We start from the raw sequence: 26,410 nt of genomic DNA on the forward strand, positions 1-26,410 counted from the left end.
AAATATAACGAACAAGGAACTCATTTAGAATTCTAATTTTATCTATTGGGTTTAGAATCTCTCCTTGCAAGAATGCTTAAGCTTCTTACATGTAAGCCTTTCTTATAATTATTAACTTAATTTTAAGTCACGATGTGGCCTTGTTTGGATTGCATTCTTCTGGATTTTTTGTAGAAAAATTACAGTAACGATTTGATATATGTGAGGTAAAAAGGTGATTGGAAAATATGTTTACGAAAAATATAGCAATTTCGCTGTCTACCGAGTTTATCTGCTACAAGTTTTTTAAAAACTTTAGCTACAGTAATCTCAAAAAACTTCTCAAAGTTTTTAAACTATACATTTCAAAATATTAAAAACAAAACATATTTCAAAATTTTTTAAAAAAAACTTCTACAGTAACCTACAGTAAAGTTTTAGACAAACACCCAAAAAACTCACTTGCCAAACGGGGTCAGGTTATCTAAAATATTAATTAACAACCATTTTTCAAAATTGAAATTCTATGTATAAATGCAGAATCCCTCAAGAGGAAAATGTTGAGAAAGTGAAATTATCAAAGGATATCACAAAATGATCTTGCTTGATCCTGTTAACAATGCCACCCACTATGTCAGATCGCGATATAAAGAAAATGATACGTCACACAGAGGCCTTCGCAAAAAGCGTTGATATGACTCAATTTACAGGTACTTACCTCGACATATACCATATGTAGTTAATTTTCTAATATCGTATATATCTATACTTACTATATATAAAGTGGGAAACTTGAGTTTTGATGTAAATGTTGTTTTGTCACTTTTTGAACTTTCATTTTTGGCTTTATACGACCTAAATTTTATCCTGATCATAACTTATTTTCATTATAACTACCAGAGCATATCTTTTCAAACAAAACTTATTTTCATTATAACTACTCATAAACACACAACATATAATTACACTCTTAAAAGAAAAAATCTTAAAAGAGCAAAATCATGTTCATTAATTAAAAAATATATATGTAAAATAAGTTCATACAAGAAATAATTTATTTCTAAATTGCACATACATTGGGTGTGTCCTGTACGCTAGTGATTAAGATTGCAAATGAATCGAAACGAATCAAGTTTTGGTCTAATCGAGTTAAGTCTCGACTCAATTTTACCAAATTTGAGCTCATCGATCTCTCAATGTAAAACTCGAGTTCGAATTTGACCTTAAATTTGAGCCAAGCCAAGTTAGAACTCGAGCCCACTCAAGTTTTTAAAAAAATTATTATTATTATTTTATTTTATTTTTAAAATAATAAATAAAATAGTATTTTTTTTCTTAACAAATAATAAAACACTAGATATATATATGTAAATTTATTATTATTAAAATAAAAAAATATATATCTTAATATAATCGAGCGACTCGCGAACTAATGAACTAAGCCATGTTTGGATTGCTTGTTTCCGTCGGAAAATATTGTCGTTTTCCGTGATCACATTTCCCTATCACCTTTTTCCCTCACATATATCAAATCGCTACAGTAATTTTTCCATAAAAAATGACGGAAAATGCAATCCAAACACAAAAGTTTTTCTGTGCTCGAACTCGACTCCAGTTTGATGTTGACCAAACTCACTAACTCACAAGAGGCTCGCGAGTAATTTGACGCGTTTGCAATTCTACTAATTGCTATAATTGTTTTGAAAGGCTGTTGGAAGAAAATTGGGTTGAGTTGTAAGGTGGAAGGGAGTGTAAACGGAATATACTATATTCAAAACCACTCATTTAAAAAAAAAAAAAAGAAAAAAGTATCATACTATTAGTTGAATATAAACGGTCAAAAACATTAAACTAAGTGTAAAATTATGTGAAAGTGACTATACCTTAGTTTTGGACCGTCGAATTTCCTTAAAATATTTGTTACAGATAAGGCCCCGTTTATGTCTTAGAAATGAAGGATAAGAGTACATCAAGAAGTCCTAGTTTGTATGCTTGGCCCCTACAGTTGGTTTTGCGGGTTTAGTTTTCAAAAACATGTGTATTGACTAACCTAAATCACTTATTAGCATTGAATAGGAGTTCAAAAATTCAAAAGCAGAAATGAATAACAATGTAGACTAGTGCACCTAAAGCTTATTTGGTCCAAAACAAACTCTCTTTCATGTATGTCTGTGGTCCAAATTTGAAGAGCAAATCTCTTAGGCTTTTACACTAACACCAAATGGCATTTAGCTCTAACGAGTAAAATCCCTAATCTTCCAGCAAATAAAGTGCCTATATCCCATTGGCAACCATTGTTGACTTTGGCATCCTACATTTCATAGGGTAACAAAACGGACGAAAGGTATGTGACTTTGTACATAAAAATTTATTCCAGTGTAAGGTTGCCATCACTTTCAATTTTTTATCAAGCAACATTGAAACCTTCCAAAACAAAACCAGTGACTAGATAATGACTATTCGCCAAATGATTGGATCATGAACATTTCTTTCTACTTCGTGACTTGACAAAGTCCCAAAACCAATTGGTTATGAGTGAAGTGCCTCAACATCTTATATAATATATATGGTTAGAAATCCTTAGAATATCAATGTGGGATATACAATTAACACCCCATCGCAAATGTGACTTGACAAATAGGCTTAAGCCGATAAAGAAAGACCCAAGTCACGGGTGAAATAAATGGGTAACAAACAAACCCAAATCCCTGCTATGGTACCACGTTAAATAATTTGGACTTTCATCTCAAAATCAATTGGGTATGAATGGAGTGGTCCAACATCTTGGTTCATTTAAAATTTCGAACGAGTCTTTCACCAACACGAACGAGTCGAAATGAACCGAGCTACCGAACAGCTCGGTTCGTTTAACAGCCCTCGCAAATGTGACTTGACAAATAGGCTTAAGCCGATAAAGAAAGACCCAAGTCACGGGTGAAATAAATGGGTAACAAACAAACCCAAATCCCTGCTCTGGTACCACGTTAAATAATTTGGACTTTCATCTCAAAATCAATTGGGTATGAATGGAGTGGTCCAACATCTTGATTCATTTAAAATTTCGAACGAGTCTTTCACCAACACGAACGAGTCGAAATGAACCGAGCTACCGAACAGCTCGGTTCGTTTAACAGCCCTCGCAAATGTGACTTGACAAATAGGCTTAAGCCGATAAAGAAAGACCCAAGTCACGGGTGAAATAAATGGGTAACAAACAAACCCAAATCCCTGCTCTGGTACCACGTTAAATAATTTGGACTTTCATCTCAAAATCAATTGGGTATGAATGGAGTGGTCCAACATCTTTATATATATATATATATATATATATATATATATATATATATATATATATATATATATATATATATATATATAACTGGAAATTCTTGGAATATCAATGTGGGATATACAACTAACAAGGGTTATCTAAAGAAAAGAAAAGAAAAAGCAGAAAAAACATGGTTGATTATCTAAAGAGGATGGCCCGCATGAAACTTGTACAAATTGGACAAGGTAAAAGCTTACTTCAAAGATTTTGATGGCACCTGCAGATATATTATCCTAATGTATCTTTATTTTTCCCAAATCTTCTCCCTAAAATTCTATTTCTCTAAACGGAATGTAGTATTTTCTTCTTAGTTGGATCTACACCAAGTAATGCATTGAAATCTGTCCAGCAGAGAAGGACTTTTGATCTAGTTTCTGAGTTTTTGGAGAAAGTGAAGAAAGCCACTATTTCTTTAAATAATTAATTAATGTTTTAATTGTTTGAGGCCGTATGGAGCGGGCCGGCCTGAATTTTAGCACCAACTTAGCTGGAAACGGTTTATTATGGGATTCATAAAGGTGTACACGTACTAATGAAAACAAAAATGTGTACTTTGTTTTGGACCACTGATTCTACACAGATCCGATTGTGACCATTATCCCCCTCCGATCAATTATTTGTCATCATGCAATTATCCAAGAAGAAAGTAGACAATTATTCATGCTCTACGAGACGGGATAAGTTGGACACTTATTGTTTGGATTGTGATGTTCTACAGAAAAATTTTTACGTTTCTGAGTTATCTTTTTACCTCACATATATTAAATTATTATAGTATATATATATTTTTTATAAAAAATCCTAAAAATAGCAATCCAAACGGGTCAGGATTTCTCATTTCATCTAAAATAATTATTTTAAATTTGATTAGTATAGGATTATTCATCAAATAATACGAGGGTAATTCTTACATGAATTTGTTGACAACAGATGGGGATGCATGCTAATAAATTCGTAAATTACAGCCCCATCCCCTAAATCCCAGAAAGTACACGCCAAAAGATCTCACATCAATGGCCATTTCTTGGAGACAATCGCCAAATCTGCATGGTCCTCCTTTTCCTCATTTCCTATGTACTTTAATACTAAATTTAAAACCCAAGTCCAACTTTATTTTTAAGAGGATAAGGTTCTATCCAAAACTTTTAGGCCCTTAAAACATCTCCACTACTATATAAATAGTTGCCATGAAAAGTTGCATGTCTTAGCATATTTATAGTGGTACATAATAAACTTATAGATACTTAAAGATAATCTACGCATTGACACGGATAGTGTAATGTAAGTGTTTTTAAGAATTTGCACAAAGGTCTGTCTAACGAATACTTAACCAGACATTCATTAAAATAGGGTTCAGGTATTAATATCTCGATCAAGCAAAATTAAATAGGAAAAGGGTATAAAAAGTAAGACGATAGTTGTTACAAGTATGTACATTTACATAATATATTGATTGAGAACGATTTAGGTGTACAAATAAATGCCCATTTAACTTCTGTCGGGAAAAATACTAATTTGAAATTTTGACAGCACACAAAATCTTTTTTTCTTGCTGTTTCTAGTACTGCATAGAATGCTTGAGATTCAATAGCCATTGCATCTTCTAGTAGTTGATAGGAGCGTGGTGGTGTTACTTGTCAGATACAAGGAGGTTGAATCTTGGCACATTTACAACCAATACTGCAAACTTCACCTGTCACCCCAAATAATTGTACTAGTGTCACTAATTGCTTTGTCTACCTTGTTTCCATGTCTTAATTGTTCCTCCACGTACTACCTTTACATTCACTGATTAAATGCACCTACATCCGTTTGCAATTGACTTTGCAATTTGTGATTCTTTTTTCTCACGTAATTGATCAATTGGAGTTGATTTGATGCATCACTGCTATTAATAGAAGGCAAAATGAATAAAACTAATCATGCAAGTATATATATTAAAGAGAATGATGTTACTCAAGTTCAATAACTTAAGCAATCAAGACTAGAAAGAAATTTAGATTTCTTAATTTCATATTGGCAACCTTTCTAAGTTCCTCGGATTCTGCATCTTTTTGGAAAGAATGTACCGAGAAATTCAAGGGATTAAAGAAATACTTCTTGATTGCATATAAGGTCTCAATGATGATTGTTGTTACTTGTTAGGTCCTCCAAACATAGATAAGTGCATGTGAAGTTGACGTCAAGTTTCCTCCTCGAGGCCTCCACTTTTTACGACTAAAATCCTGCAGGACTACTGCTCAAGGAACTGAAGGTCATGGGAACAAACAAGTTCCAAGGGCATGTCATGTAAGTTAGGGAATCAACAACACCCAAATGAACAATCATTTCTAGTTTACCCCAGAAAGTAGGGAAGATCATTATTTCCTTTCCTTTTTCAGGGGAACATTGATCAAAGCTAAGATCATGTGATGTACTCAGTATAAACTCACCTTGGATCAAGATTTTGTTATATTCAATGTCTTAATATGTATATATAAATGTCATATGAAGATTTAGTATTACTTTACATTAATGTTTAGATTATCAAGACGAAGAATTGAATAAATAGGTGTATGTCAAGATGCATTGCACAACGAAAATTCAGCATTCAAGTGGAGAAAGGAAAATCAGCAGCAATATCAGTTTCTGTCTGGTTTTTAAGAGGCAATGACATTAAAATACACTACGTTAACACAGAATGTTCCAAGATGGGGCTAAGCCAATTTTGGAGCCTGCTAAATTTTACTAATGCATATTTCCTGGCCAACAGCTTCACGCCCCATTTCACAAACCAAGGTTCAAACCTGGTTGCTAGGATTGAGGCAAGGAGGGATTATGGAGGAAGGGGGGGGGGTGTGTGGGGGTGGGAGAGGGAAAAAGAAAAAGCCTAAATCTTGTTGATTCCTGAAGAATTGTACGTATTAGTTATAGCAGGAAGCATACTGTCGATTTAACAAATGCTGAAGGAAATACTAAGGCAAGCCTATTGATACACAAGATAGAGAATAAACAAGTTAGAATAGGGGAGAAAACTCGCAGTTTCGGGCTAAGAGAGATTAGTAGTAACAAAAAGCAGGGGAAGTGTATCTGTAATATTCATGTACAAGACAAACTACACAGAAATTGCTCAATTTTGGCAACTGCTCTTGGAAGTTGGAATACACCAACCAAAGATCACTTGATGAGGAAGAAACATCCTCTTAATCTTTTCAGTGCAGTTCTAATGGCTGACCAGCTTGACAAAGTTGACAGGAATCAAGTGACTATATGCCAAACTTGTTGGCTCATAAAATAGCGTACTTTAGACATAACTGCAGCTACATATACATATATTGACTTAAATCTTGAAAGACATCCTTTTTTCTTAGTTTTGTCAGCGCTCTTCTTTCTATTTTTCTTACCCACTCTTTGCTTACAGAATACAGCCTCCCAATCTCCTCAAGTGACTTCCTTTGATGAGATCTAAGCCCAAACCTTAGGACTAATACTTGCCTTTCCCGTGGCTCTAAGTCTTTCATAAGGCCATACATGTATTGTAGCATGTGCTGTCTCACCACTGTTTCTTCTGGGCTTCTCATTGATGTATCAGATATGAGTTCCTGCACCAAGAGTTCCAAGGCCATTAAGCTCATAAGCCTGTGTAGGGGAACTTTGGGGGAAAAAAAAAACTCTTGTGGACTATAGAAGACAAACAGGCGCATCACTCTCTAGTTAATTCCAGCCTATGGATAAAATTGTTATAATAACCAAAACATCTAAGATGCTATTCATTTATGAAAATTTCAAGAAGCATGCTGAAGAAAGTTGCCTAAATTAATCAGATCATCCTTGCTTTCCTCTGTAAGAAACCTACATAATATATCTACACGCACACACACACACACACAAAATATATATATATATATATTATAATTTTAGTATCTGGCTTTTTACAACAGAAAAACCACAAAAAGTGATTTTATGTTTTTATACATAGTTTCAGTCCAGGAAATTCACCCAAGATATGGTGTCCTCAAAAAAAGTTGTTTTGTTTCTTCTCCTCAGGAGTACCCAAAAAGCATAGGGGCTTCCTTGTCTGTCTGATGACAGTACTAAACAAGATTTTTAGATACCCCCCCCCCCCCCAAAAAAAAAAAAAAAAAAAACCCCAACAGGATCCCTCAGACAACCATTTTCCGACAGCCAAGCCAAGCCAAGTGGCACTGTTTCTGATGAGACTAAGCAAACAGCAACTAAATTAAAAACCCGTCATAAATGTAATCTAAACAAATATAATCATCAAGAAGGAAGATTCTATAAAATAGAGAATGCCATACGTACTAAAAGTTTTGCACTGCTAGAGTCTCCCACTTTCTGATCGATCGAACCAACAATCCTGAGGCATTTGCTGACTGACATAATTTTAGCAGTAGAGTGACCAGTGAACTTTGCAATTTCATTAACATCCGGATATTTTCCATGGCTGTTCTTCAGGGCCTTTCGAGCTTTCTGTATTTGACTTATTGCCTTGCTCAATGATGACTGCATGAAGATCAGAATTAAAGAAGTGGAAACTCAGGTTTCTTTCTCCTTGTATGGACTTTTAAAAGAAGAGACGATCTCAAGAAAATTAAAATCACATACAGGAATTCTAATTCCTCTTGCATGTTGTGCTACCACCATTGAGATTGATTTCCTTATCCAATACTGGACGTAGGTTGAGAACTTGTATCCCCGTGTGTGATCAAATCTTTGAGCTCCTTGCAGGACACCAAGATTTCCAGCCTGACAAATATGGTTAAAACCTAGAAAATCAATCTTCATAAACAGAATAAGATTTAAATGAGAATAAAATTTAATAGGACCAGATGCAGTTTCTCTCCAAACTATTGACAACTTTTCTCCTCCTCATTCCTGACTACTGTGTCTAGAATTAAACTGTTGGAAACAAATGCCTGCCGGAAGAAATGCTTGACTAAATGTCATTAAGGGGAAGCAACTACTTCCTTTTTGGTGTCCTGTCAATCTAATTATTCTTCCTATTTTCATACCAAATGCAAGACAAACATTTTTCATCGCTGAAAGACAATTGCAATTTAATTCAATCGACCACATGAGTAGACAATTAAACTAACAGGCAGACTTGCTTGGGTTCTTTTGGGACATGGAATGAGGTTTTGATAGGATTGTGATCTGGCAATATCACACGTTTAATTCACTTTTGTACATGGATCACTTATCCTATTTTATTTCCTCAACCATGCATGAATTGAGTCATGCTCCATTGGAAGGGGATTATTATCTCTTCTTTTGGCCGGAGCTACCTATTTATAATCCTATAGAACCAAACATGAGACTCATTCAAAAAGAAGAGACAACCGGCATAACCCTCGGACAACTGAGCCTTAAGATGTCTTAATTCCCTCAATCCACTCCACAAGTCAATTCACTAAAAGCATTTTTACTCTGAACAAAATCAACCTTGACAGGCACATCTCAGAGCAATGTTGGACTCGGTTGAGTTGTTACCTAACTATTTATAAAAACTGAGCTCGAAAAGTGAGCAGAGTGCCAAGGAGAAAAACTTGGTTCAGATTGGAAGCACCGAAAACCAAGCATATAGCAATTCAATCATATTTTCTTATGTCTTGAGTAGGGCATTTTCAATAGCTTGCCATATTCTAATTTGAAACTTTATATCACAATGGCAACAATTAAGTTTAAATGAGAACATATGGGACACCAAATGTTTAACTATATTGACTTTTCAGAATAAAAGACATAAAATTGTGATCTCAAATGCATGTCAATTCATCACCAGCAGAACTTTTAATTTGGACAGGCTTGGCAATCTAGTTGGTCCATCTACACAAGAGATCATGAAACTCAGTCACGGTTGTGTCATTAGAAACTTGTAAGATTTATTGGCTAATTAAGCAGTTATTAATGTATAGTGCTGAACTGAATTTACCAATTAGATTAATACCAAACATAAATTGAATCAGATTCTCATTTGCTCATGATAACTAAAATAGAGCCAGTTTCTGCCAGATGGTTGAACACATTTCACGCTTTTGAAAATTAAGTGGAGTTTGACGAACCTACTTTGGCCAGGCTGGATTAATTTTTTGTCACAAGCTATCTCATGATGATCATTAGACTAACACTTTAACTAAAGGAATAAAGAAGAGTGGGAACGACCAAAACATAGCTGAACACAGTAAACTCCATATTACCAACCTGAACTAAATCTTCAAAGGCAACTCCCAGTCCCCTGTAATTTCTAGCAATGTATAAAACTAAAGAACGCGTACTTCTTAGAAGCTCATCCCTACAATACCAACCAAACTGCAGATGTTGCTGCAACACCTGTATATTTACTTGAGCAGCTTCTGCCCAGTTACTCATGCCAACTACCTGTCCAGTGTTCTCTTCAACTATTGTCCTGATTCTTTCAAGATCAGAAACTAACTGCATGTCAAAAATATTTCCCTCAGCCTGTGTGAAATATGAGAAGCAGAAATTAGTTATTCAGTGAAAGACAACAAAACCACCTTAACACCTTGAGACATTTCTGCCTCAGTTCGAGCAATTTTCAGGCTTCTACTTCTAGAATCGGATGATTTCCTCCCAGGAGAAAATTTAACCTGTTGAGCATCCTCTAGCGTACTTGAGTACTTTTCCTGCATAAATTTACCATTTCCTTTATCCAATGGCCTCTTTCTTCTTGATTTTCTTTTTTCTTTCTTTACAGAGTGAACAACCTTCTTACCCACAACATCTTCCACCGGGCAATTTATTTGAGATGCTTCAACAGGCTTAGTTGGTTCGTCAGAAAGATCATATAAGGTTGAGGGCTTAAGCATCCTACATAGACAGGTCTGGAACAACTCCAGAGCCCCAAGTCTTTCCAATTGCACCAGAATATCTTCTTCCAATCTTAGGACCCCTGAATCTGCAATTGTCTCCTCCAACACATCAAGATTTTTCATCAGGAAACCAAAATGTAATGCTTTAGTATTCCGTAAACTTGCAAGATATATTGAATTGTCATTCTCTCTCGAGCTTGAGATATCATTGTGAACCATATTGCATGAACCATGGTAGGACCATCTGCTAACTGCATCCTGGATGAGCAGTTACACATAAGCATCGCATGTTAAAGTCGGGAGACGGGGAAAAGAATGGTGAATATGAAACTTGAGTATGTTATGCTGAGAACTCAGCAATTATTGAAAAGGGAAAGAAACCTCCATGTCTTCTGTTTCTGAGTTATTGTTCTCACGGGCTTGTGTGGCTGACCAACACATCTTGACTCTCATTGGATCACTTAACCAGGTTGTAGTATCGCCGTAGGCAACAGAAAAGGAAGACATTTTTGCTGAGTCATAAACAGCCTCCCAGCCTTTAACTGCACCATTTCAAGAGTAGGTGAACTATTTAACATTTTCTGCAATGGGACAGAGTTATAAAAGAAAACAAGAACAAGTACAATTTCATACAAGCTAAACACAACTAGGCTAGAAATCCACCTGAAAGAATAACAAACATAGATGATAAAACAACACATGCAAATACTTCAAACAAGAAATCGCACATGATTTCCTGTCAAGATGAACATTTATATGAATATATGTCTACAGCAACTACTACAAATTCAATTTCCCAAGAGCTTGTGAAAAGACTAAAAATTCATCAGTAAAACGGTACAAAACTCCAAAGGTACTTATAAAATAACTAACAAGATACTGTTTCCCAACAAATTATGCGTAGCCTTAGAAGCATAAGATTGACCAATATCAATCACCAGATACGTTCGGTTCCCTTCAAAATATTGTCCACCTATGAAACTATGAGTCTTGACTGTGGACATCCAGAAATTATGATGATAGGAAAAGTGAGAAAATAATTGCTATTAAAAGACATGAAAATGAAAAGGAATCCTTCTTATTTTTCAAAGAACTAATAGGATAACATTACAGAGAAACAAATTGCAGTCAACTTGATACAACTGGGGCCCTACTTTTTCCCCCCTTTTAAATGTTACTTTTCGCTCCTCGAATACTTAAGACAAAAACGTTGCTGATATTGTAATTCAAAAGGGGTACTGGTTTGATAGTGAAGTTAGTAAGGTGACATTGGAACTATTACTTGCTGTTGCAAGGCTGCTTCCCGCTTCGCTCATGAAAGATTTTTTTCCCACAAAAAGCAAGATACTTGTCCAAAGGTAATGTTAATTGCACAGCAACTGATAAGAAGGGAAACAGTTTTAACAACTAATAGGAAGCAAACAATGATCAATATGTTATACAATAAAATATCCAATGCCTCAAAAAACTGTAGTAATGGAAGTATGCTACCTTAAAGAATTTCAGTGCACACAAATGGCATGAAGGTCCTATAGGAAACTATTTACGAATAAAGAGCACGACCCCGCCATATTAATCTTCTAGGGCCTGAACTGCTCAAATTTCTCCCCTGAACTATTTGTGTCTTCGCTACAACCAGAATAGTCCTAGGAATGATCAAAGGCGCTTACTTGAAACCTACACCCTCTTCCAGGCCCATCACACTTACAAGGAACACAAAAAACAAGACTTGCTATATCCGGTATAAAACTGGACCTTCGAGCAAATTATCTAGCTGCCTCCCATTCTGTTCTTGGATCCTTCTTATTTGCAGGTCATTTGCAACAAATTATCTCTGTGATATACGTCAAACCACATCAAATGCCTGACTAATCTTGCAGCACCCGACCTTCTCTAACAATTGTATTTTGTCGCAACCACTCCCCAGTCCCCGAGCACCTAAGCGACACTACAATTGTTTTGAGATTACTTTATCAGCAATAAGAATTTTGGTGGAAATTGCAAGCTTACCTACTCTAAATCTGCAATAAGGACGCAATAAACTCGCTGAATAAAACACCTTTTCTCCTTTACTATCTTGCACCAAGGACAATAGATTACTAAAAATGGCAAACTTTTTGTGCATAGGAAAAACCCTTATTCCCAGTTTTTCACAGGAGCAATCCAGAATACTAGTCGACGTGATACTCAGCTCCATGAATAACCAGTTTCAGAATAGACCCTTTATCACTAAGAGCAGGTAAGTGCTACTACAAGAAGCAAATGGAAAAACAGGAAAAACAGGAAAAAAAAATACTCATGTTTTCTATGCAGCCAAAGTTAAAAGAACCCACGTGAATTTGAGGAGGGCCAAGATGATGTCTTGGTGGAAAAGGAAAGCTGGATTGAGAAACCCCATTTCGGAGTCAGCCTAAAACCCATACCACAAGTGTACTCGAATCCCAGAAAGAAGGAGAATGGTGCCCATTAAATCTCATGGCGGTTGGAAGTTAAGGTGAGAGTCGGTGGATGCACATTGCACAAGTCGTGTCAGCTCTCAGCCACTGGTTCCCCATCTCAAGCCAGAGGTCAAGAGGTTCGAGTCTGAACTTTGAATATCTCCCGAGCACTTTTTTCAGTTTTTAACCCCTTGGGACTTCACGAGATTCTACCACACTAACAATGGATTTAGAGCTGAAAGATAAATAAATTACTCGATACTTGAATCGGCTTCGTTTTGACAAGAGTTTCTTTAAACAGTATTTTATGTCTAATAAACTTTCAAACTCTGCTCGAAATTGGTTTGATTAATATTAAATTAAATTAAATTTTATAAGTAAAAAATTTTAAGTTATTTGGCTCAATTCGAATTGTAAAAATTCGTTTAAACTCAATTCGACGAATAAATAAATCAAGTTTGGTTTGACTAATATTAAATTAAATTTTATATGCAAAAATTTCAGGTTATTTAGCTCAATTTGAATTATAAAAACTCGTTTAAACTCGATTTGACAAATAAATAAGTCAGGAAGGATTAAATAAAATTTTAAATTTGTCAAGATGATCAACCGAGTTGGCCTAGCCGTAAGTAGAAACTAGAATTCTAACCTTATTCACCTATATATACTGCAATATTTCCCAACCAAAGCTTAAAATGGTTAGTGAGAAACTTTGCAAATCTTACCTTTGACATCAAATGGACCATCCAATGTGCTTTAGAAAAATCAATAGCTGCCTTAACTGATTCTTATTTCCTAATTGGAAGATAGATCAGCGTCAATTGTGATGCCTTTGATTTTTGTCCCTGCAGGTAAACATATATTTTTCTTGTTACTACTTGTAAATAATTGGCATGAAAATAGTACTGTTGGCTGAGTACTTCCTTTCCCAAAAAAACCAAGGAAGCTAAGGGTGCAGCCAGCAGAAATCTCTCATTGTTGAACTTTTCACCAAATGGAGCCAAACTTGCTGAAAAGAATGTAGAAGCATGGGGAATAACTTATTTGAGAAACCACCTGGATTTAGCCCAAAGTAGAGATCTTGCATTCAAGGATAAGTATCACTGCATCCTAGCCCAACTTAAACAGCGCCATGCAGCCAGCCTTGGACTAATACCTTTCAAACCTATAAGTCTTCTCCACACCTTTTTGTTGGACTTCTATCGGTTGTGGGCGCCAATCCTAACAAGTCTATGGGCTGTTTACGTGCAAGCCCTTTACAAACTTTCATGTCTCCCTTCCTAAAAATGAAAGAGTAAATTTTATGTACACTGAGTGAGAGTGTGTATACAATATTTCGATTGGATGCACGATATATATGTAAAATTTGAATTTTAAATCTAAATTTGGATTATATATCATGCATCCAATAACAAAAGTGTATATACAGTCAGTGTATAAAAGATTAATTCAAAATAAAAATCTGAAGATTTAAAGATTTTAGATTCCTTTAAATCTTCGGATTTTAAGAAATCTAAAATATATATATATATTATATATATCCCCTCCCTTCTTTCCCCTCTGTATATTTTCCTGACAATGAATATATACTATTATCGTTAGATTCATGACACGTACGTAAAAATTAAAATTTTAAATTTAAATTTTATATAATTATCATTCATCTAAAATAAATAATGTATATACTCTCAATGTAGTAAAGATTAATTCTATATATATTATAGTAATTTAATTTATATGAGATAAAAAATAAATAAAAAATTTTTGTGGAAGAAAAATGAAATCCAAACAAGGCCCAAGCCGCCGGTCCGGTTGTGGTTTGTGGTTGTGGTTGTGGATAAGCATAAACGTGAGATGGGTAAAGTGAAAGCAAAAGCAAAGCTAGGAAGAAGAACAAAAGAAGAGTCAAAATCATGAGGATCTCAGGACCCCCAGTGGGCCCCCACTCAAACCCAAGCCATATCCGAAAACTCTACTCCACGCGTTGACACGTCGCCCTCACGCTCATTAAACAGGGTACCGATGCGGGGCAGCAGCAGCTGAATATGCCACCAACCACGTGTACCCACCCATTGACTATGGTGCTCCCCTTGCACGTGACCGGATGCCACGTCGGATCCGTACGGATATTTTTCTAGGTCGCCCAAAACCAAAGGATCATGTGTCTTTTCATCTTTTGTTTGTTATGCCGTAATAACTTTTTTTTTTTTTTCTCGGAAACGATTGATGAATTTTATAAATGAACGGGACTTTATAATACTTGAGCACCGGCTCAACCAGCTATACAAAGTGTATCATGACATTTAACAAATAATAAAAGTTCTCTCCTCATCTACAATTATGCTTAGAGCATAAAGTCTAATTCGATTACATAGTTATGTCGTAATAACAACTTTGGTCCTTTTTGTTCTTCAAGATTTGTGGTCAGTGGGTGCTTCATAAGCATTAGTGGTTCTAACTGTATTTCAGATTTGTTTGTCTTGGTTTTTATGATTTTTTAGATTCAGATAGTAATTTTGGTTGTTTGATCTTTCTCACCAAATGGTATGGTGAAATTAATCTTTTTCAATTGTTTCGTTAATTTACTTTTTTATGTTTTTTTACACTTTCTTCTGTACCTTCACACAAATCAAATTAAAAATATTCAGGTGCTATACTTTTTTATGGAATGGCTTTGTGCTTTGACCAACAAAATTACATTTATGCAAGAGTCCTTGTACGATAACATGGTTCAAACTTGTGTTTGTGAACATGTACACACCTTTAATTATTATTGCATGAACTACTTTAATCTTTATCTATGATTATAGGAATTAATTGTCTGCATCCTGTAAGTGTATATGTTATCACTATTATATATGTTCATAAGCATATGTGTGTATATCTTAAAATTTAAATTTTATGTATTTATCATGCATCTAATTACGATAATATATACACTCAAAGTGTATATAAAATTAAATGAGACATTCATTCTTCCAAAAAAGTTGCCCCATTTTAATTAATCAGAATTTATTTTTTAACATACTGTCAGTATATATAAAAAATTTACTTATAAGAATATAATTGATCTTTTTATGAACCAACAGTATATAAATAAATTATCATGCTTGAAAAAATGCATCATTTTTCACGTTGGAGCTTGCAAAATTGCTATTATATCCGCTTTAAACTTTCATGTTCAAATCGGATCACTCGTCACCTCAACCATAGCATGGGATGGTAACATGTTTGAGTAGGGTGAGGAAAAGTGTACGACAATTAAATCAACTTTTAGTCAAGCAGCACAAAGGAACAGGAATTACTTTTTGCAACTTGGCATTTTGCTTAAGAGTGTGATAATAATATGTTTAAGGTTGTTGTTTATTAACTGGCTATCAAGATTTAGTGGTTGTGTCGAATCGCTTTAGAGGTATTTCTTTTGACTTTAAGTTTTAAGGATAATTAATCTGAATTAAAATTTAAAATCTAAAGTTTAGATATTTGCTATACATATACCTATAATAATGTATACTTTATAAGTGTATATAAAATTAACTCATAAAGTTAACTAAAATGTGGCCTCTATTATTTCTCGTGTTGCATTGTAGTCTCGCTTTAAGTTGGTCAAGTAAAATTTTTTGTTGACAAGTAACATTAATAGCCGATGCACAACTTTCTTGTTTATCAACTAGACAAAAAAGAGAGAAAAAAAAAAGGTTGATGCACAAATTTCTACTTTCTCAATTAGACAGAAAATCCAATAGTTAAGGAGAGCCTTCTTTAAAATTCTTCCGTGTACTAGGTCAGAGTTCAATCCTCACACACTACATCACAAGAGAGTTGTTCTTAAAAAATTCATAAAGTGCAGTAGTACACTTGTCTGATCTCGCGATTCACTCTCAACCTGGGCAGTGATGCTGCCAGATCCAAAAATGCTTGAAATGCCAAATTCACCCTTTCCAAAGTTTGAAGGGCATAATTATTCTTCAATATAGATTTGTTGTGGAACTAAAATAAGTGATGTGGATATATAATTTGCCCCCGACCCTCGTACAAACTTTTTTGAGCTCCCCTCCCTCATAGTGTTGATTAGTATAAAAGTAGAATAGATTGTTGTTGTTGCGGCAAAATAAAAAAATGACAAATTTTTTTTTTAAAAAAAGTTGCATTTCGTTCATATCTTTCACTCTACAATACACCAAATTACGTATGTACAACTTGGCAGCATTGTAATATTTATCCTACTATGATTGCCTAAGAGTTTCACCACACAAATAGTTATCTCATTTGATAAGAGTAGAAAACTTCCATGTCAACTATTAACAGTAGAAACGGGACAAAATAGCGCACAAGCAGGAACGTGATGAAGCTAAACTATTTCTGACGATGTGCTACTTCACCGGAGGGGAAAGTTGGAACCTATGACTGTGATGTGGTTGGTAATTTTTGGGTTAATTACAGTTTACACCCCTCCATTATATAAAGATCTTTACATTCTAAACTTTTAATTTTTGCAATTAACTACCTCCAACTTTGTGTGTGTGTTTTTTTAAAACAATTTATAATTCAAGCTAAAGCTGATAAAGAAAAGAATGCCGTGACTGGTATCCCTCAAAATCTATAAATATCCATTTAAACAAAACTCCTCTAGTTTAATATCTACCAACTCATCAAACCCTCTATATATGTAACACTCCATGGCTCCGTTTGGCAAGTGAATTTTTTTGGTGTTTATCTAAAATTTTATTATAATTTACTGTAAAAGTTATAAATTTTTTTTTGAATATTTTAAAGTATATAGTTTAAAATTTTTGAGAAGTTTTTTAAATTATCGTAATTAAAAATTATTAAAAAATTTGTAGTAGATAAACTTGATCGAAAATTTGATTGTCAAACGTGGCAATAATCACGCAACGGATCCTCTGTACCACACCCTGTCTCACACCCTATCCCACCCCTCCTAAACTTGCCAAGTGTCCTTTTATTAATCCAATCCTGAAACAACCCAACTCGAACCATGTTTAATTAATTAACCGATTAATCGGGCTGAGAAACTTAATCTCTATAACCAAAATCAATTAAAATAAAAACCCAAAAAATAAAATTAGAGATTAAACAAGGCACAAAAAAAACCCACAAAATTCAACGCAGCAGGCCACGATTCTGGTTTCCCATCAGATTGGTATCCTTCTCAAAAGCTTCATCGCAACGCAGCAGGGCTGTCCGAGTTCATCATCTTCACCATTCAGCTTTGACGAAATATTCACGAAATATTCATCGTAACGCAGCCCTCAAGAGATTAACACTTTCGTGGTTTGGGAACTAAAGCCTTTTCTCCTAAACTAAAGCTAGTCTTCAACGGAGCAAGGCACGTAGGTGAATTTTCCTTCAAATAAGTACTCTTCATATGCAACAAATTGCGTTATTCATGTGCCGCTTCATATGCAACGAATTGCGTTATTCATGTAAACATCAGCACAAGCCTCTGAAGTAAACCTGAAGCCTCTGAACTTAATTCAATTTATGCAAAGGGATTGCTTCATAAATTGAATTAAGTTCAGAGGCTTCAGGTTTACTTCAGAGGCTTGTGCTGATGTTTACATGAATAACGCAATTCGTTGCATATGAAGCGGCACATGAATAACGCAATTTGTTGCATATGAAGAGTACTTATTTGAAGGAAAATTTACCTACGTACCTTGCTCCGTTGAAGACTAGCTTTAGTTTAGGAGAAAAGGCTTTAGTTCCCAAACCATGAAAGTGTTAATCTCTTGAGGGCTGCGTTACGATGAATATTTCGTGAATATTTCGTCAAAGCTGAATGGTGAAGATGATGAACTCGGACAGCCCTGCTGCGTTGCGATGAAGCTTTTGAGAAGGATACCAATCTGATGGGAAACCAGAATCGTGGCCTGCTGCGTTGAATTTTGTGGGTTTTTTTTGTGCCTTGTTTAATCTCTAATTTTATTTTTTGGGTTTTTATTTTAATTGATTTTGGTTATAGAGATTAAGTTTCTCAGCCCGATTAATCGGTTAATTAATTAAACATGGTTCGAGTTGGGTTGTTTCAGGATTGGATTAATAAAAGGACACTTGGCAAGTTTAGGAGGGGTGGGATAGGGTGTGAGACAGGGTGTGGTACAGAGGATCCGTTGCGCAATAATCATATCTCACACCTTAAAAAGTGGGACTACCATCATCATAACTTGTTCCACACCGCCACTACCATAGCCTCTTCAATACCACAAATTAATATTAAAAAGTCAACAAACAATGCAGATAACAAATAAAGAAAATTAAAAAGTACATTGTCTAAAACAATCAACTATTACCACACGTACCACCACTACCATAATATCTCAATCCAACTAATAATACAACATCAAACTGACATATTGATACCAAATAATTATCGAGAAAAAGATAAATAACCCATTAACGCGGCAACACTACCAAGAGCATTAACGCCGTCATAACCTCTTAATTTTTACTACCATCAAAATTTATTCAAATTTATCAGCTAACCATCATAATAACTTGTTCGAGGTCATGAGACAAAACAGAAAATCAATCAAAAAAAATCCAGTGTCCTATTCCCGTGACAGCAGCACCACCACTGTAATAACCCCTTAACCTTTAGAGTAATTTTTATATACATTATCAGTGTATACACTATCATGATTGAATACATGATATATGAGTAAAATTTGAAATTTAAATTTTAACCTTTATGTCTTAATACCACCAGTAGTCTAGTATGGAAATCTTCCTATAAAGCAAATCCAAATTTCTTTCTTTCTAATCTACTCCACTTTTTGGATTTCAATTCTCCACCGAGAGATCTCAATTGCAACTCATATTAACACTATTTTCTTCCCTTTTTTTTGTCAAACAAAAAAAAAAAAGAAAACCATATCTTTATTTAGGGTGAAAGTTAAATATTAGGATGTAAAGTCCGATCCTAATGTAGTTTTTTTTTTTGTCACAATGATAATATTTTTATAACATATTATAGGGAAATGAAAACCTAATCAATAGGAAGCATCATGGAAGAATCAATTGAAAGTGATTAGTCACACATAATGCTAATAAATTTTTTGATGGGAGGTAAAGTCTGAACCCTTGACCTCCCACCCTTATCATGACCAAAAGTCCAAATCGATGTTCCGACCCAACATAGTTGAGAGGTGCTAACTGCAAATAACCCATTTTTGTCTGCTAAATTCACCTGGCGAGGTAGTTCCGGCACATCATAAAGTCCTATCCGTGGAATGATATGCTAAATTCACCCATAGCCATAGGGGTAGTTCCGGCACATCACGAAGTCCCATTGCTTGGCACCTGCAACCTACTCCTAGATTCAGTCCACGGTCGTGATGCCACGGCGGTTGGACCCAGCTTGGAAAACCTGGTTACAGGTATGTGTTTGGAGAGAGAGCCTGTGGACAAGTTTTCTTTTCTTTTTGTTTCTTTTTTGGGTTTATTCTTATTTTGGCATTATTAAAACCTACACAAAAAATTACAATTGAAATATTTTACACCAACTCAAGTTTTTTCTTTCCATCTCGACCTTTTAAAGAGTTATAGAAAACAAATCTATAGTAAAATTGAATTATGTGACTGAACAAATCAATTCACTTTTAAATTTTTAATAGGTGCGATGTAGAACATAGAGCCGAATGTTTATAATTGTCATTTTGCCAATATATTTGAATAATCCAAATTATGTTGGCTATATTAAATGTCTCACGGTTCAGTAAGAAACTATGAATCGAGTAATCCTATAAAATAAATTGTTATGAGTTATATTTTATTTTCAATGCTCGAAACCACACTACTTATACTTTTTTTTTTTTTTACTGGAAGGTATCCTGATCTGGTCAGAATCACCTGAATGGACCAGACTACTTCTCCCAAGCCGTGAGAGCCCTGCCCCAAGAATCACAACAGGATAACTCCCGAGAGTTAAACCTGAGATATACTCTTAAAGAGGAGACTATGAAAACCGTCAGAGTTACCTGAGAGCACCACACTACTTATACATCCATGTCGTTTTGTGTATAAATTTAGTTTAAACTACCAGTTAGGTAATTACACAAATATCTATTGGTATAAAGACTATTTTCTTAAACAATTTAGTCACATAACTAAATTTGTTCTATGAACAAATTGGCCGGCCCCAATCCATCTGATCGGACGATATAACTAAGTTATATTGCTCAAAGAAAGGGAAAAACAAGTAACGCTACTGTTATAATATAGTGTAACCAAAGGAAAAAAAAAACATAGAGAATCAACGTTACATGTTTTCCTATACGAGAAAAGATTATGCAGCCTCTTCTAAGTAATTATACTCTTTAAAGTTAGATTTATCCTCGGATGGTATGGTGGGCAATTTGAGTCGTTCAAAAGCATTAGACACTGCTCCAGGCCTCTGGGTCTGGGCTCTAGCTCCTCAGATTAGAGGAGCCTTAAACATTCTCCAAACGTGTCCTTGTCTAGTAGGACCCATGTGAATCCACTTCCTAGCAGAAAGGGTCGGGCTGTGACAAAATTGTAGTGACTGCTACGTGAAGTTAGTTTTGTGCTTTAATTTTAACCGGCAAACAGTAGATAGTGGAGGCGGAAGCCAACAGATATTTTAACCCAACCGTGGTTAAGTCCACATTTTAACCACAGTTAACAAAGTAGTTTATATTCAAACCCTGCCCTCAACCCCATCAAGCGTAAACCCAGAGAGAGAGAGAGAGAACTTCCACCATAGTTCCATCAGGATGATGATCGGAGATCATTCTCCCCGTTCAAATCCAACCGTCCAAGTACCTCCCTGGGATTTCTTAGATGACCATCGCACGGCTAATATTCACTCACCATATTCCATTTCCCTTAACGGCGGTAATGCTAGCAGTTTCGAACTTGCCTTGGATAACTTGACGGCGCTACAGCGATATCTGCCGTCGAACACAGGCTCCGACGACGTCGTCTCGGATACCGATGACTTGGATATACCTGTGGACGCGTTCTCATGCGATCAGTTCCGCATGTTCGAGTTTAAGGTCCGCAGGTGCGCACGTGCCAGGTCACATGACTGGACTGAGTGTCCGTATGCTCATCCGGGCGAGAAGGCTCGCCGGAGGGACCCGCGCAAGTATCATTATTCCGGTAGCGCTTGTCCGGACTTCAGGAAAGGCGCGTGTAAGAAGGGCGACTCCTGCGAGTTCGCTCACGGCGTATTCGAGTGCTGGCTCCACCCTGCTCGCTATCGTACGCAGCCCTGTAAAGATGGGACCCAGTGTCGCCGGAGGGTCTGTTTCTTTGCTCATACTCCTGATCAGCTGCGCGTCCTTCCTCAGACCGAGTGCTATGACGGATCTCCTAGTCGACTCGGATGCAACTCGCCGGGTCGACATGCTTATGATTCTGGTGTCTCGCCCCTGAACGCGAAAAATGGCGCGTTTGGGTCGTCTCCCACTTCGGTTCTGTCCTCCCCGCCTTCTTCCCCGGCTTCCGAGTCCCCGCCCATGTCGCCTAGCGGAGCGGTTAGTTTGAACTCAGTGAGTGGACTGGCTCAGTCAATGCGTAACCTGCAGATTGGTAACACGAGGATGACTGCTGGGTCTCCTCCATGGGGGATTCAAGTGGGTGGTGGGTTTTGTTCGCCTCGGAGCCCCTCCACTTTAAGGCCCGGGTTCACGAGCCTGCCCGCTACTCCGACCCCGGCGCGAACTCGGTCCGGACTCGGTGCGTTTGATCTGTGGGACAAGGCATGCCAAGAGGAGCCGGCGATGGAGCGGGTTGAATCCGGTCGGGACCTTCGTGCAAAGATCTATGCAAAACTGAGCAAGGAGAACTCCCTCGAGTCAGCCACCCCGGTTCCTGATTTCGGGTGGATTTCCGAACTCGTGAAATGATCCTGGTCGTGTTTTGATCGAATTCTTTTTTGATGTGTCAGATACCGGGTTAAATCGGGTCGGCGGCCTTGTGAGTACGTGGATGCAAGTTGAAAGTTGTGTAAATAAAGCTTTTAAATTTTTGAATGGTGGAGGGATTTAAGTGTTTAAATCGCCATTTTGTGGGAGATTAAATTTGGAAGAGCAGGGAGAAAAAAAAATGTAGTTTGTATATTTTGTATATTCGATTTTAGTACGATTTTAGGGCTGCCGATGTATATTTCATATTCATGTTCTTAACCACGTTTGACTCTGTATTGCCTTTCGAATTTCAAGAGGTTAATCTCTCTTAGAAAATGTCACCTGCCTGGTATTTTAGTGGTTAGTATATTTGGGAGGTTTTTAATTGTGAGATACATTTCAGTGGTTAGTCTGGCATTTGGCAAAAATACGTGCGGAGAGGAGTCTGGTTTGGGCATTAAGTATCTGGATACTGATTATTCTGTCAAAGATTTATTCTGTTTTTAGAAGCCAGAGAGCAATATTATTATGTTTTACTTATTTTTATTTTTTCAAGTAAGAGAGGGGTTGGATTTGAGATTATTGATTAAAAGGCAAAGCCTGTACATTAAGTTCAATCGATAATTAATTAGTAAAACACTTTATTAATAACTAAAAATGCACGATGGAAAATAATTACTATTTATTGTAATCTTTTTGTAATATACGGTAATTGAGGTCAAAATGTGGTTCAAAAATAAAATTTGTTTTTTAAGAATAATAAGTAATTTTTTTTTTTAAAGTGGAGAGGGTTGAATTTGATGGTAAAATTGAAGGGATTGTAAGTAGATTTTTTGGGTGTAAATCTTCTCGCTTGAAAAAAAAAATGAAAGATTTTTCTAAAGAATCTGATCTCCAAATGCATCCAATACCCTTTTAGAGATAATTTTTTTAATACTTTCAATGTAACCATTCCTTTTACACGAGAATTAGTGATGCATGTCATATCATACGTGCAATTGAAAAATAGGGAAAAGGTTGATGTTAGTATGTGTTATGCATTTAGATTTTTATATGGAGCATGAAAATTCAATTCCATTTTTATTAGCATTAATCATAAAAAAAAAAGTCATTGAAGATGTGAATTAAAGCATTGTTTAGATTACCATTTTTCTTTAAAAAAATTTTAAGTTTTTCGTGAACATATTTCTTAATCGCTTTTTTAACACATGTATATTAAATCATTACAGCATATATTTTCTATAAAAATTTCAAAATATAGTAATTCAAACGGGCACGAGTGAAATATGAAAAGTTGAAAGTAAGTTTGTCAATCGGGCATCTGAACTTTAACAAACCAAAGTTCTACTCATGTAGTTAGTACAACTTTCTGATTTTGGCTTATAAGTTTCGGATTGATAAATATGAACTCATACTTGACTTATAAAATATTCAGGTTATGAGTTTAATTTGGATTTAGTTCAAATTCCCCTATTGCTCATGAATTTTCTTAATATAATTATTATAACTATCAAGTTCTAAAGCTAATTTAACATCCACAAGATCACAACATTAAAACTATACACGAATTAGTAACAGTTAATTAAAAAGTATATAAATCAAGAATTTTTCAACAATAATATATCCAATTAGTTCAATGTACATGAAAAATAAATAATAAAATATGATCATCAGTCAGTACATTTTTAAAAGTCCTCAAATAATATATACGAATGCATATTGAAGGGTCGAACCTGTATTAAATTTAAGCTATTAAGATTCAAACTCGACTCATATTTAATTTAAATCTAATATTTAGGTCCAAACTCAACTCAATTCAACGATAATTATTATTCATCGAACTTTTATTGGACCGAATGGGAGGAGATGGGGCTGGTTGCATTGACGGTCCTAGTCGAAAGTACAAACAGAGCCAACAAACTGTAGTTGGTTCTTCCGGAAATTCTGCAGTGTGGAAAGGTTCACTACTGTCAATGGAGATAAGATCTCGTCTTGTCCCCATGGAAGAATAATTAAAGCGACCCCCGTTGAAGTTTTGGTAGTATTTAATCAAAGATTGGGATTTATTCATTTAAAAAACGAGTGCAAAAGAAAACGAGCATAGAGATAGCGGCATAGAACGGTAGGAAAAGATTTTCGGGACCTACGGCTATATCATATATAAAATGGATTGGATGGGCTGGGGTCTAAGTCACTAGAGGAGGAGAAGATAGGTGTGGTGGCTAGTGCCATCAAGGAGGGACTTAAGTCCTTTTTTGGGTTGTTAACGACGGTTTAAACCGGCAGCCAAAAAAATCTAAGATAGTGCCATAGAAAAAAAAAAAAAAAAGAAAAGAAAAGGGATAGGTGTGGTACAAAATCTTCTTGTCTTCTTCACGAGCTTAGTGCAGCTGATAATAATGACTGCATTCCATCTGTGAAAAACAGGACCAGTTTATTGAGTACACAAGAAAAAGGGGAGAACCAATTAAGTCGCAGAAAGCAAGAGAAGACTTATCTCCTTAGGATTAGATTTGTGACGTGGACGCTCGGACTAATAAAACAACGTCCTTATCTTTAAGCAAAACTGTGACCTTTTTGTTTTTTTATTTTGGTCCGTACTTACTGTCCATAATCTCTTTGTATATGTATATATATATATTTGCTAAAAAAAAAATATCCAATGAGAAAGGTTCCAAAATGACGTTCAGATTGGACCCTTTTTTTTTAAAAAAAAAACGAAAAAGAAAAAACTGCAATGCCAACAAGAAACCAAGTGAAATATAACGCAGTGACTAAGGTTGAAATCCAAAAATTAAATGATTTTGTTATGAAGTTAATGAAATGATGAGTATGGATGTACATTAATTTTCCGAAAAGATACATTGAAACCTTCAATCCCTACAAGATTCATGGTACAATCATGTATGTTCTTATACTCCATCTATCCTAATCCTGTTTTTTTTTTCACACAGTTTAAGAAAAATATAGTTAACTTTGTTAGAAAAGTAAATATAGATTGCTATTTTTCTAAAATATCCTCACATTAAATATGGTACAACTTTATGGGAACTTGAATTGATGGTAAAAAAAGAATCAACTCTCATTAAATGGGGTAGGTTTATAGTGATAACTACTTACATTGAATAAGGGTATTTTAGGAAAATTAAAATACAACTACATTCTTCAATTGAAAAGTGGACTACAATTTGGGACAGATGAAAAAGGAATACAGGACTGTTAAAGTGAGACGGAGGAAGTAGTTTATTAGTTCATTATGAAATTATTGAATTCATGTGTTTGAAGTATAAAATTCATGCATCTATATTAATGTTAGTAAATGTACTTTTGATCCTGTATCACTTATAAATAGAGGACAAATAAGCCTCATTTGTAACCCTTTAAACCTTTGATAATAGAAGTGAACGCTCTTACTATTTTCATGTCTCTATTCTACTCTCTTTATATTTAACTTTTCTTAGTTTAATTTATTAGTTTCACAGCTGATTTGGATTTGAATCCCTCTCCCTGCTTGTTAAATTCCATCTCTCTCTGACTAAATTTTTCTAAAAAAAAGAAAAGAAAAGAAAAGCTGAGTGAGACATAATAGAGCGAGTATTAATTTACTCATTTACCGCAGACAAACGGACGCCTAATACTTGCCTGTATGCCCACTTGGATCAGTGTTAGGTGAAAGAAGTGGAGTGCTGCTTTTGGATAATCATTAATTAATTAAATCCTCAGTTTGGACAATATCTGGTTAATAACAACAAAATCTCTAATATTTCTTTACTCTTGGGAGAAGCCTTCAATGAAGCGACAGGGACCGGTTTGACAAGGTGCCACTTGCTGATATTTGGGGGTCCCACAACAAATATCTGTGACTCTAATCTCTTCTTCGGTTTCTTCAAGCTCACAGGTTCATGTATTTTCTGTAATATTCAAATGCGTTACTGGGGC

At 35.4% G+C, this 26,410-nt stretch overlaps 2 protein-coding genes across 4 annotated transcripts; one reads left to right on the plus strand and one right to left on the minus strand.

Annotated features, from left to right (window-relative positions):
- Window positions 1–6,331: 6,331 nt before the first annotated feature.
- On the minus strand, window positions 6,332–12,756 carry LOC113704148 (RNA polymerase sigma factor sigC). 3 transcript variants are annotated; one of them, XM_072061572.1, is made up of 8 exons: window positions 12,474–12,752; window positions 11,632–12,088; window positions 10,522–10,682; window positions 9,826–10,398; window positions 9,512–9,742; window positions 7,916–8,056; window positions 7,613–7,813; window positions 6,332–6,891 (listed from the first exon to the last, which is right to left on the minus strand). In XM_072061572.1, the coding sequence occupies exons 3-8, from the start codon at window positions 10,645–10,647 to the stop codon at window positions 6,610–6,612; spliced, it is 1,554 nt and encodes a 517-aa protein (XP_071917673.1). In that variant the 5' UTR covers window positions 10,648–10,682; window positions 11,632–12,088; window positions 12,474–12,752; the 3' UTR covers window positions 6,332–6,609. The 3 variants fall into 3 exon arrangements, with proteins under 3 accessions (XP_071917673.1, XP_027081651.1, XP_027081649.1); XM_027225850.2 differs by lacking the exon at window positions 11,632–12,088 and having other exon boundaries at window positions 7,609–7,813; window positions 12,474–12,756; XM_027225848.2 differs by lacking the exon at window positions 11,632–12,088 and having other exon boundaries at window positions 12,474–12,751.
- An 8,514-nt stretch (window positions 12,757–21,270) lies between these two features.
- On the plus strand, window positions 21,271–22,807 carry LOC113704065 (zinc finger CCCH domain-containing protein 23-like). The gene has a single exon (XM_027225704.2). It carries the CDS (start codon window positions 21,335–21,337, stop codon window positions 22,469–22,471), a length of 1,137 nt encoding a protein of 378 aa, XP_027081505.1. The 5' UTR covers window positions 21,271–21,334; the 3' UTR covers window positions 22,472–22,807.
- Window positions 22,808–26,410: the final 3,603 nt, after the last annotated feature.

Source organism: Coffea arabica, chromosome 8e (assembly GCF_036785885.1).
Source record: "Coffea arabica cultivar ET-39 chromosome 8e, Coffea Arabica ET-39 HiFi, whole genome shotgun sequence".
NCBI lineage: Eukaryota > Viridiplantae > Streptophyta > Magnoliopsida > Gentianales > Rubiaceae > Coffea > Coffea arabica.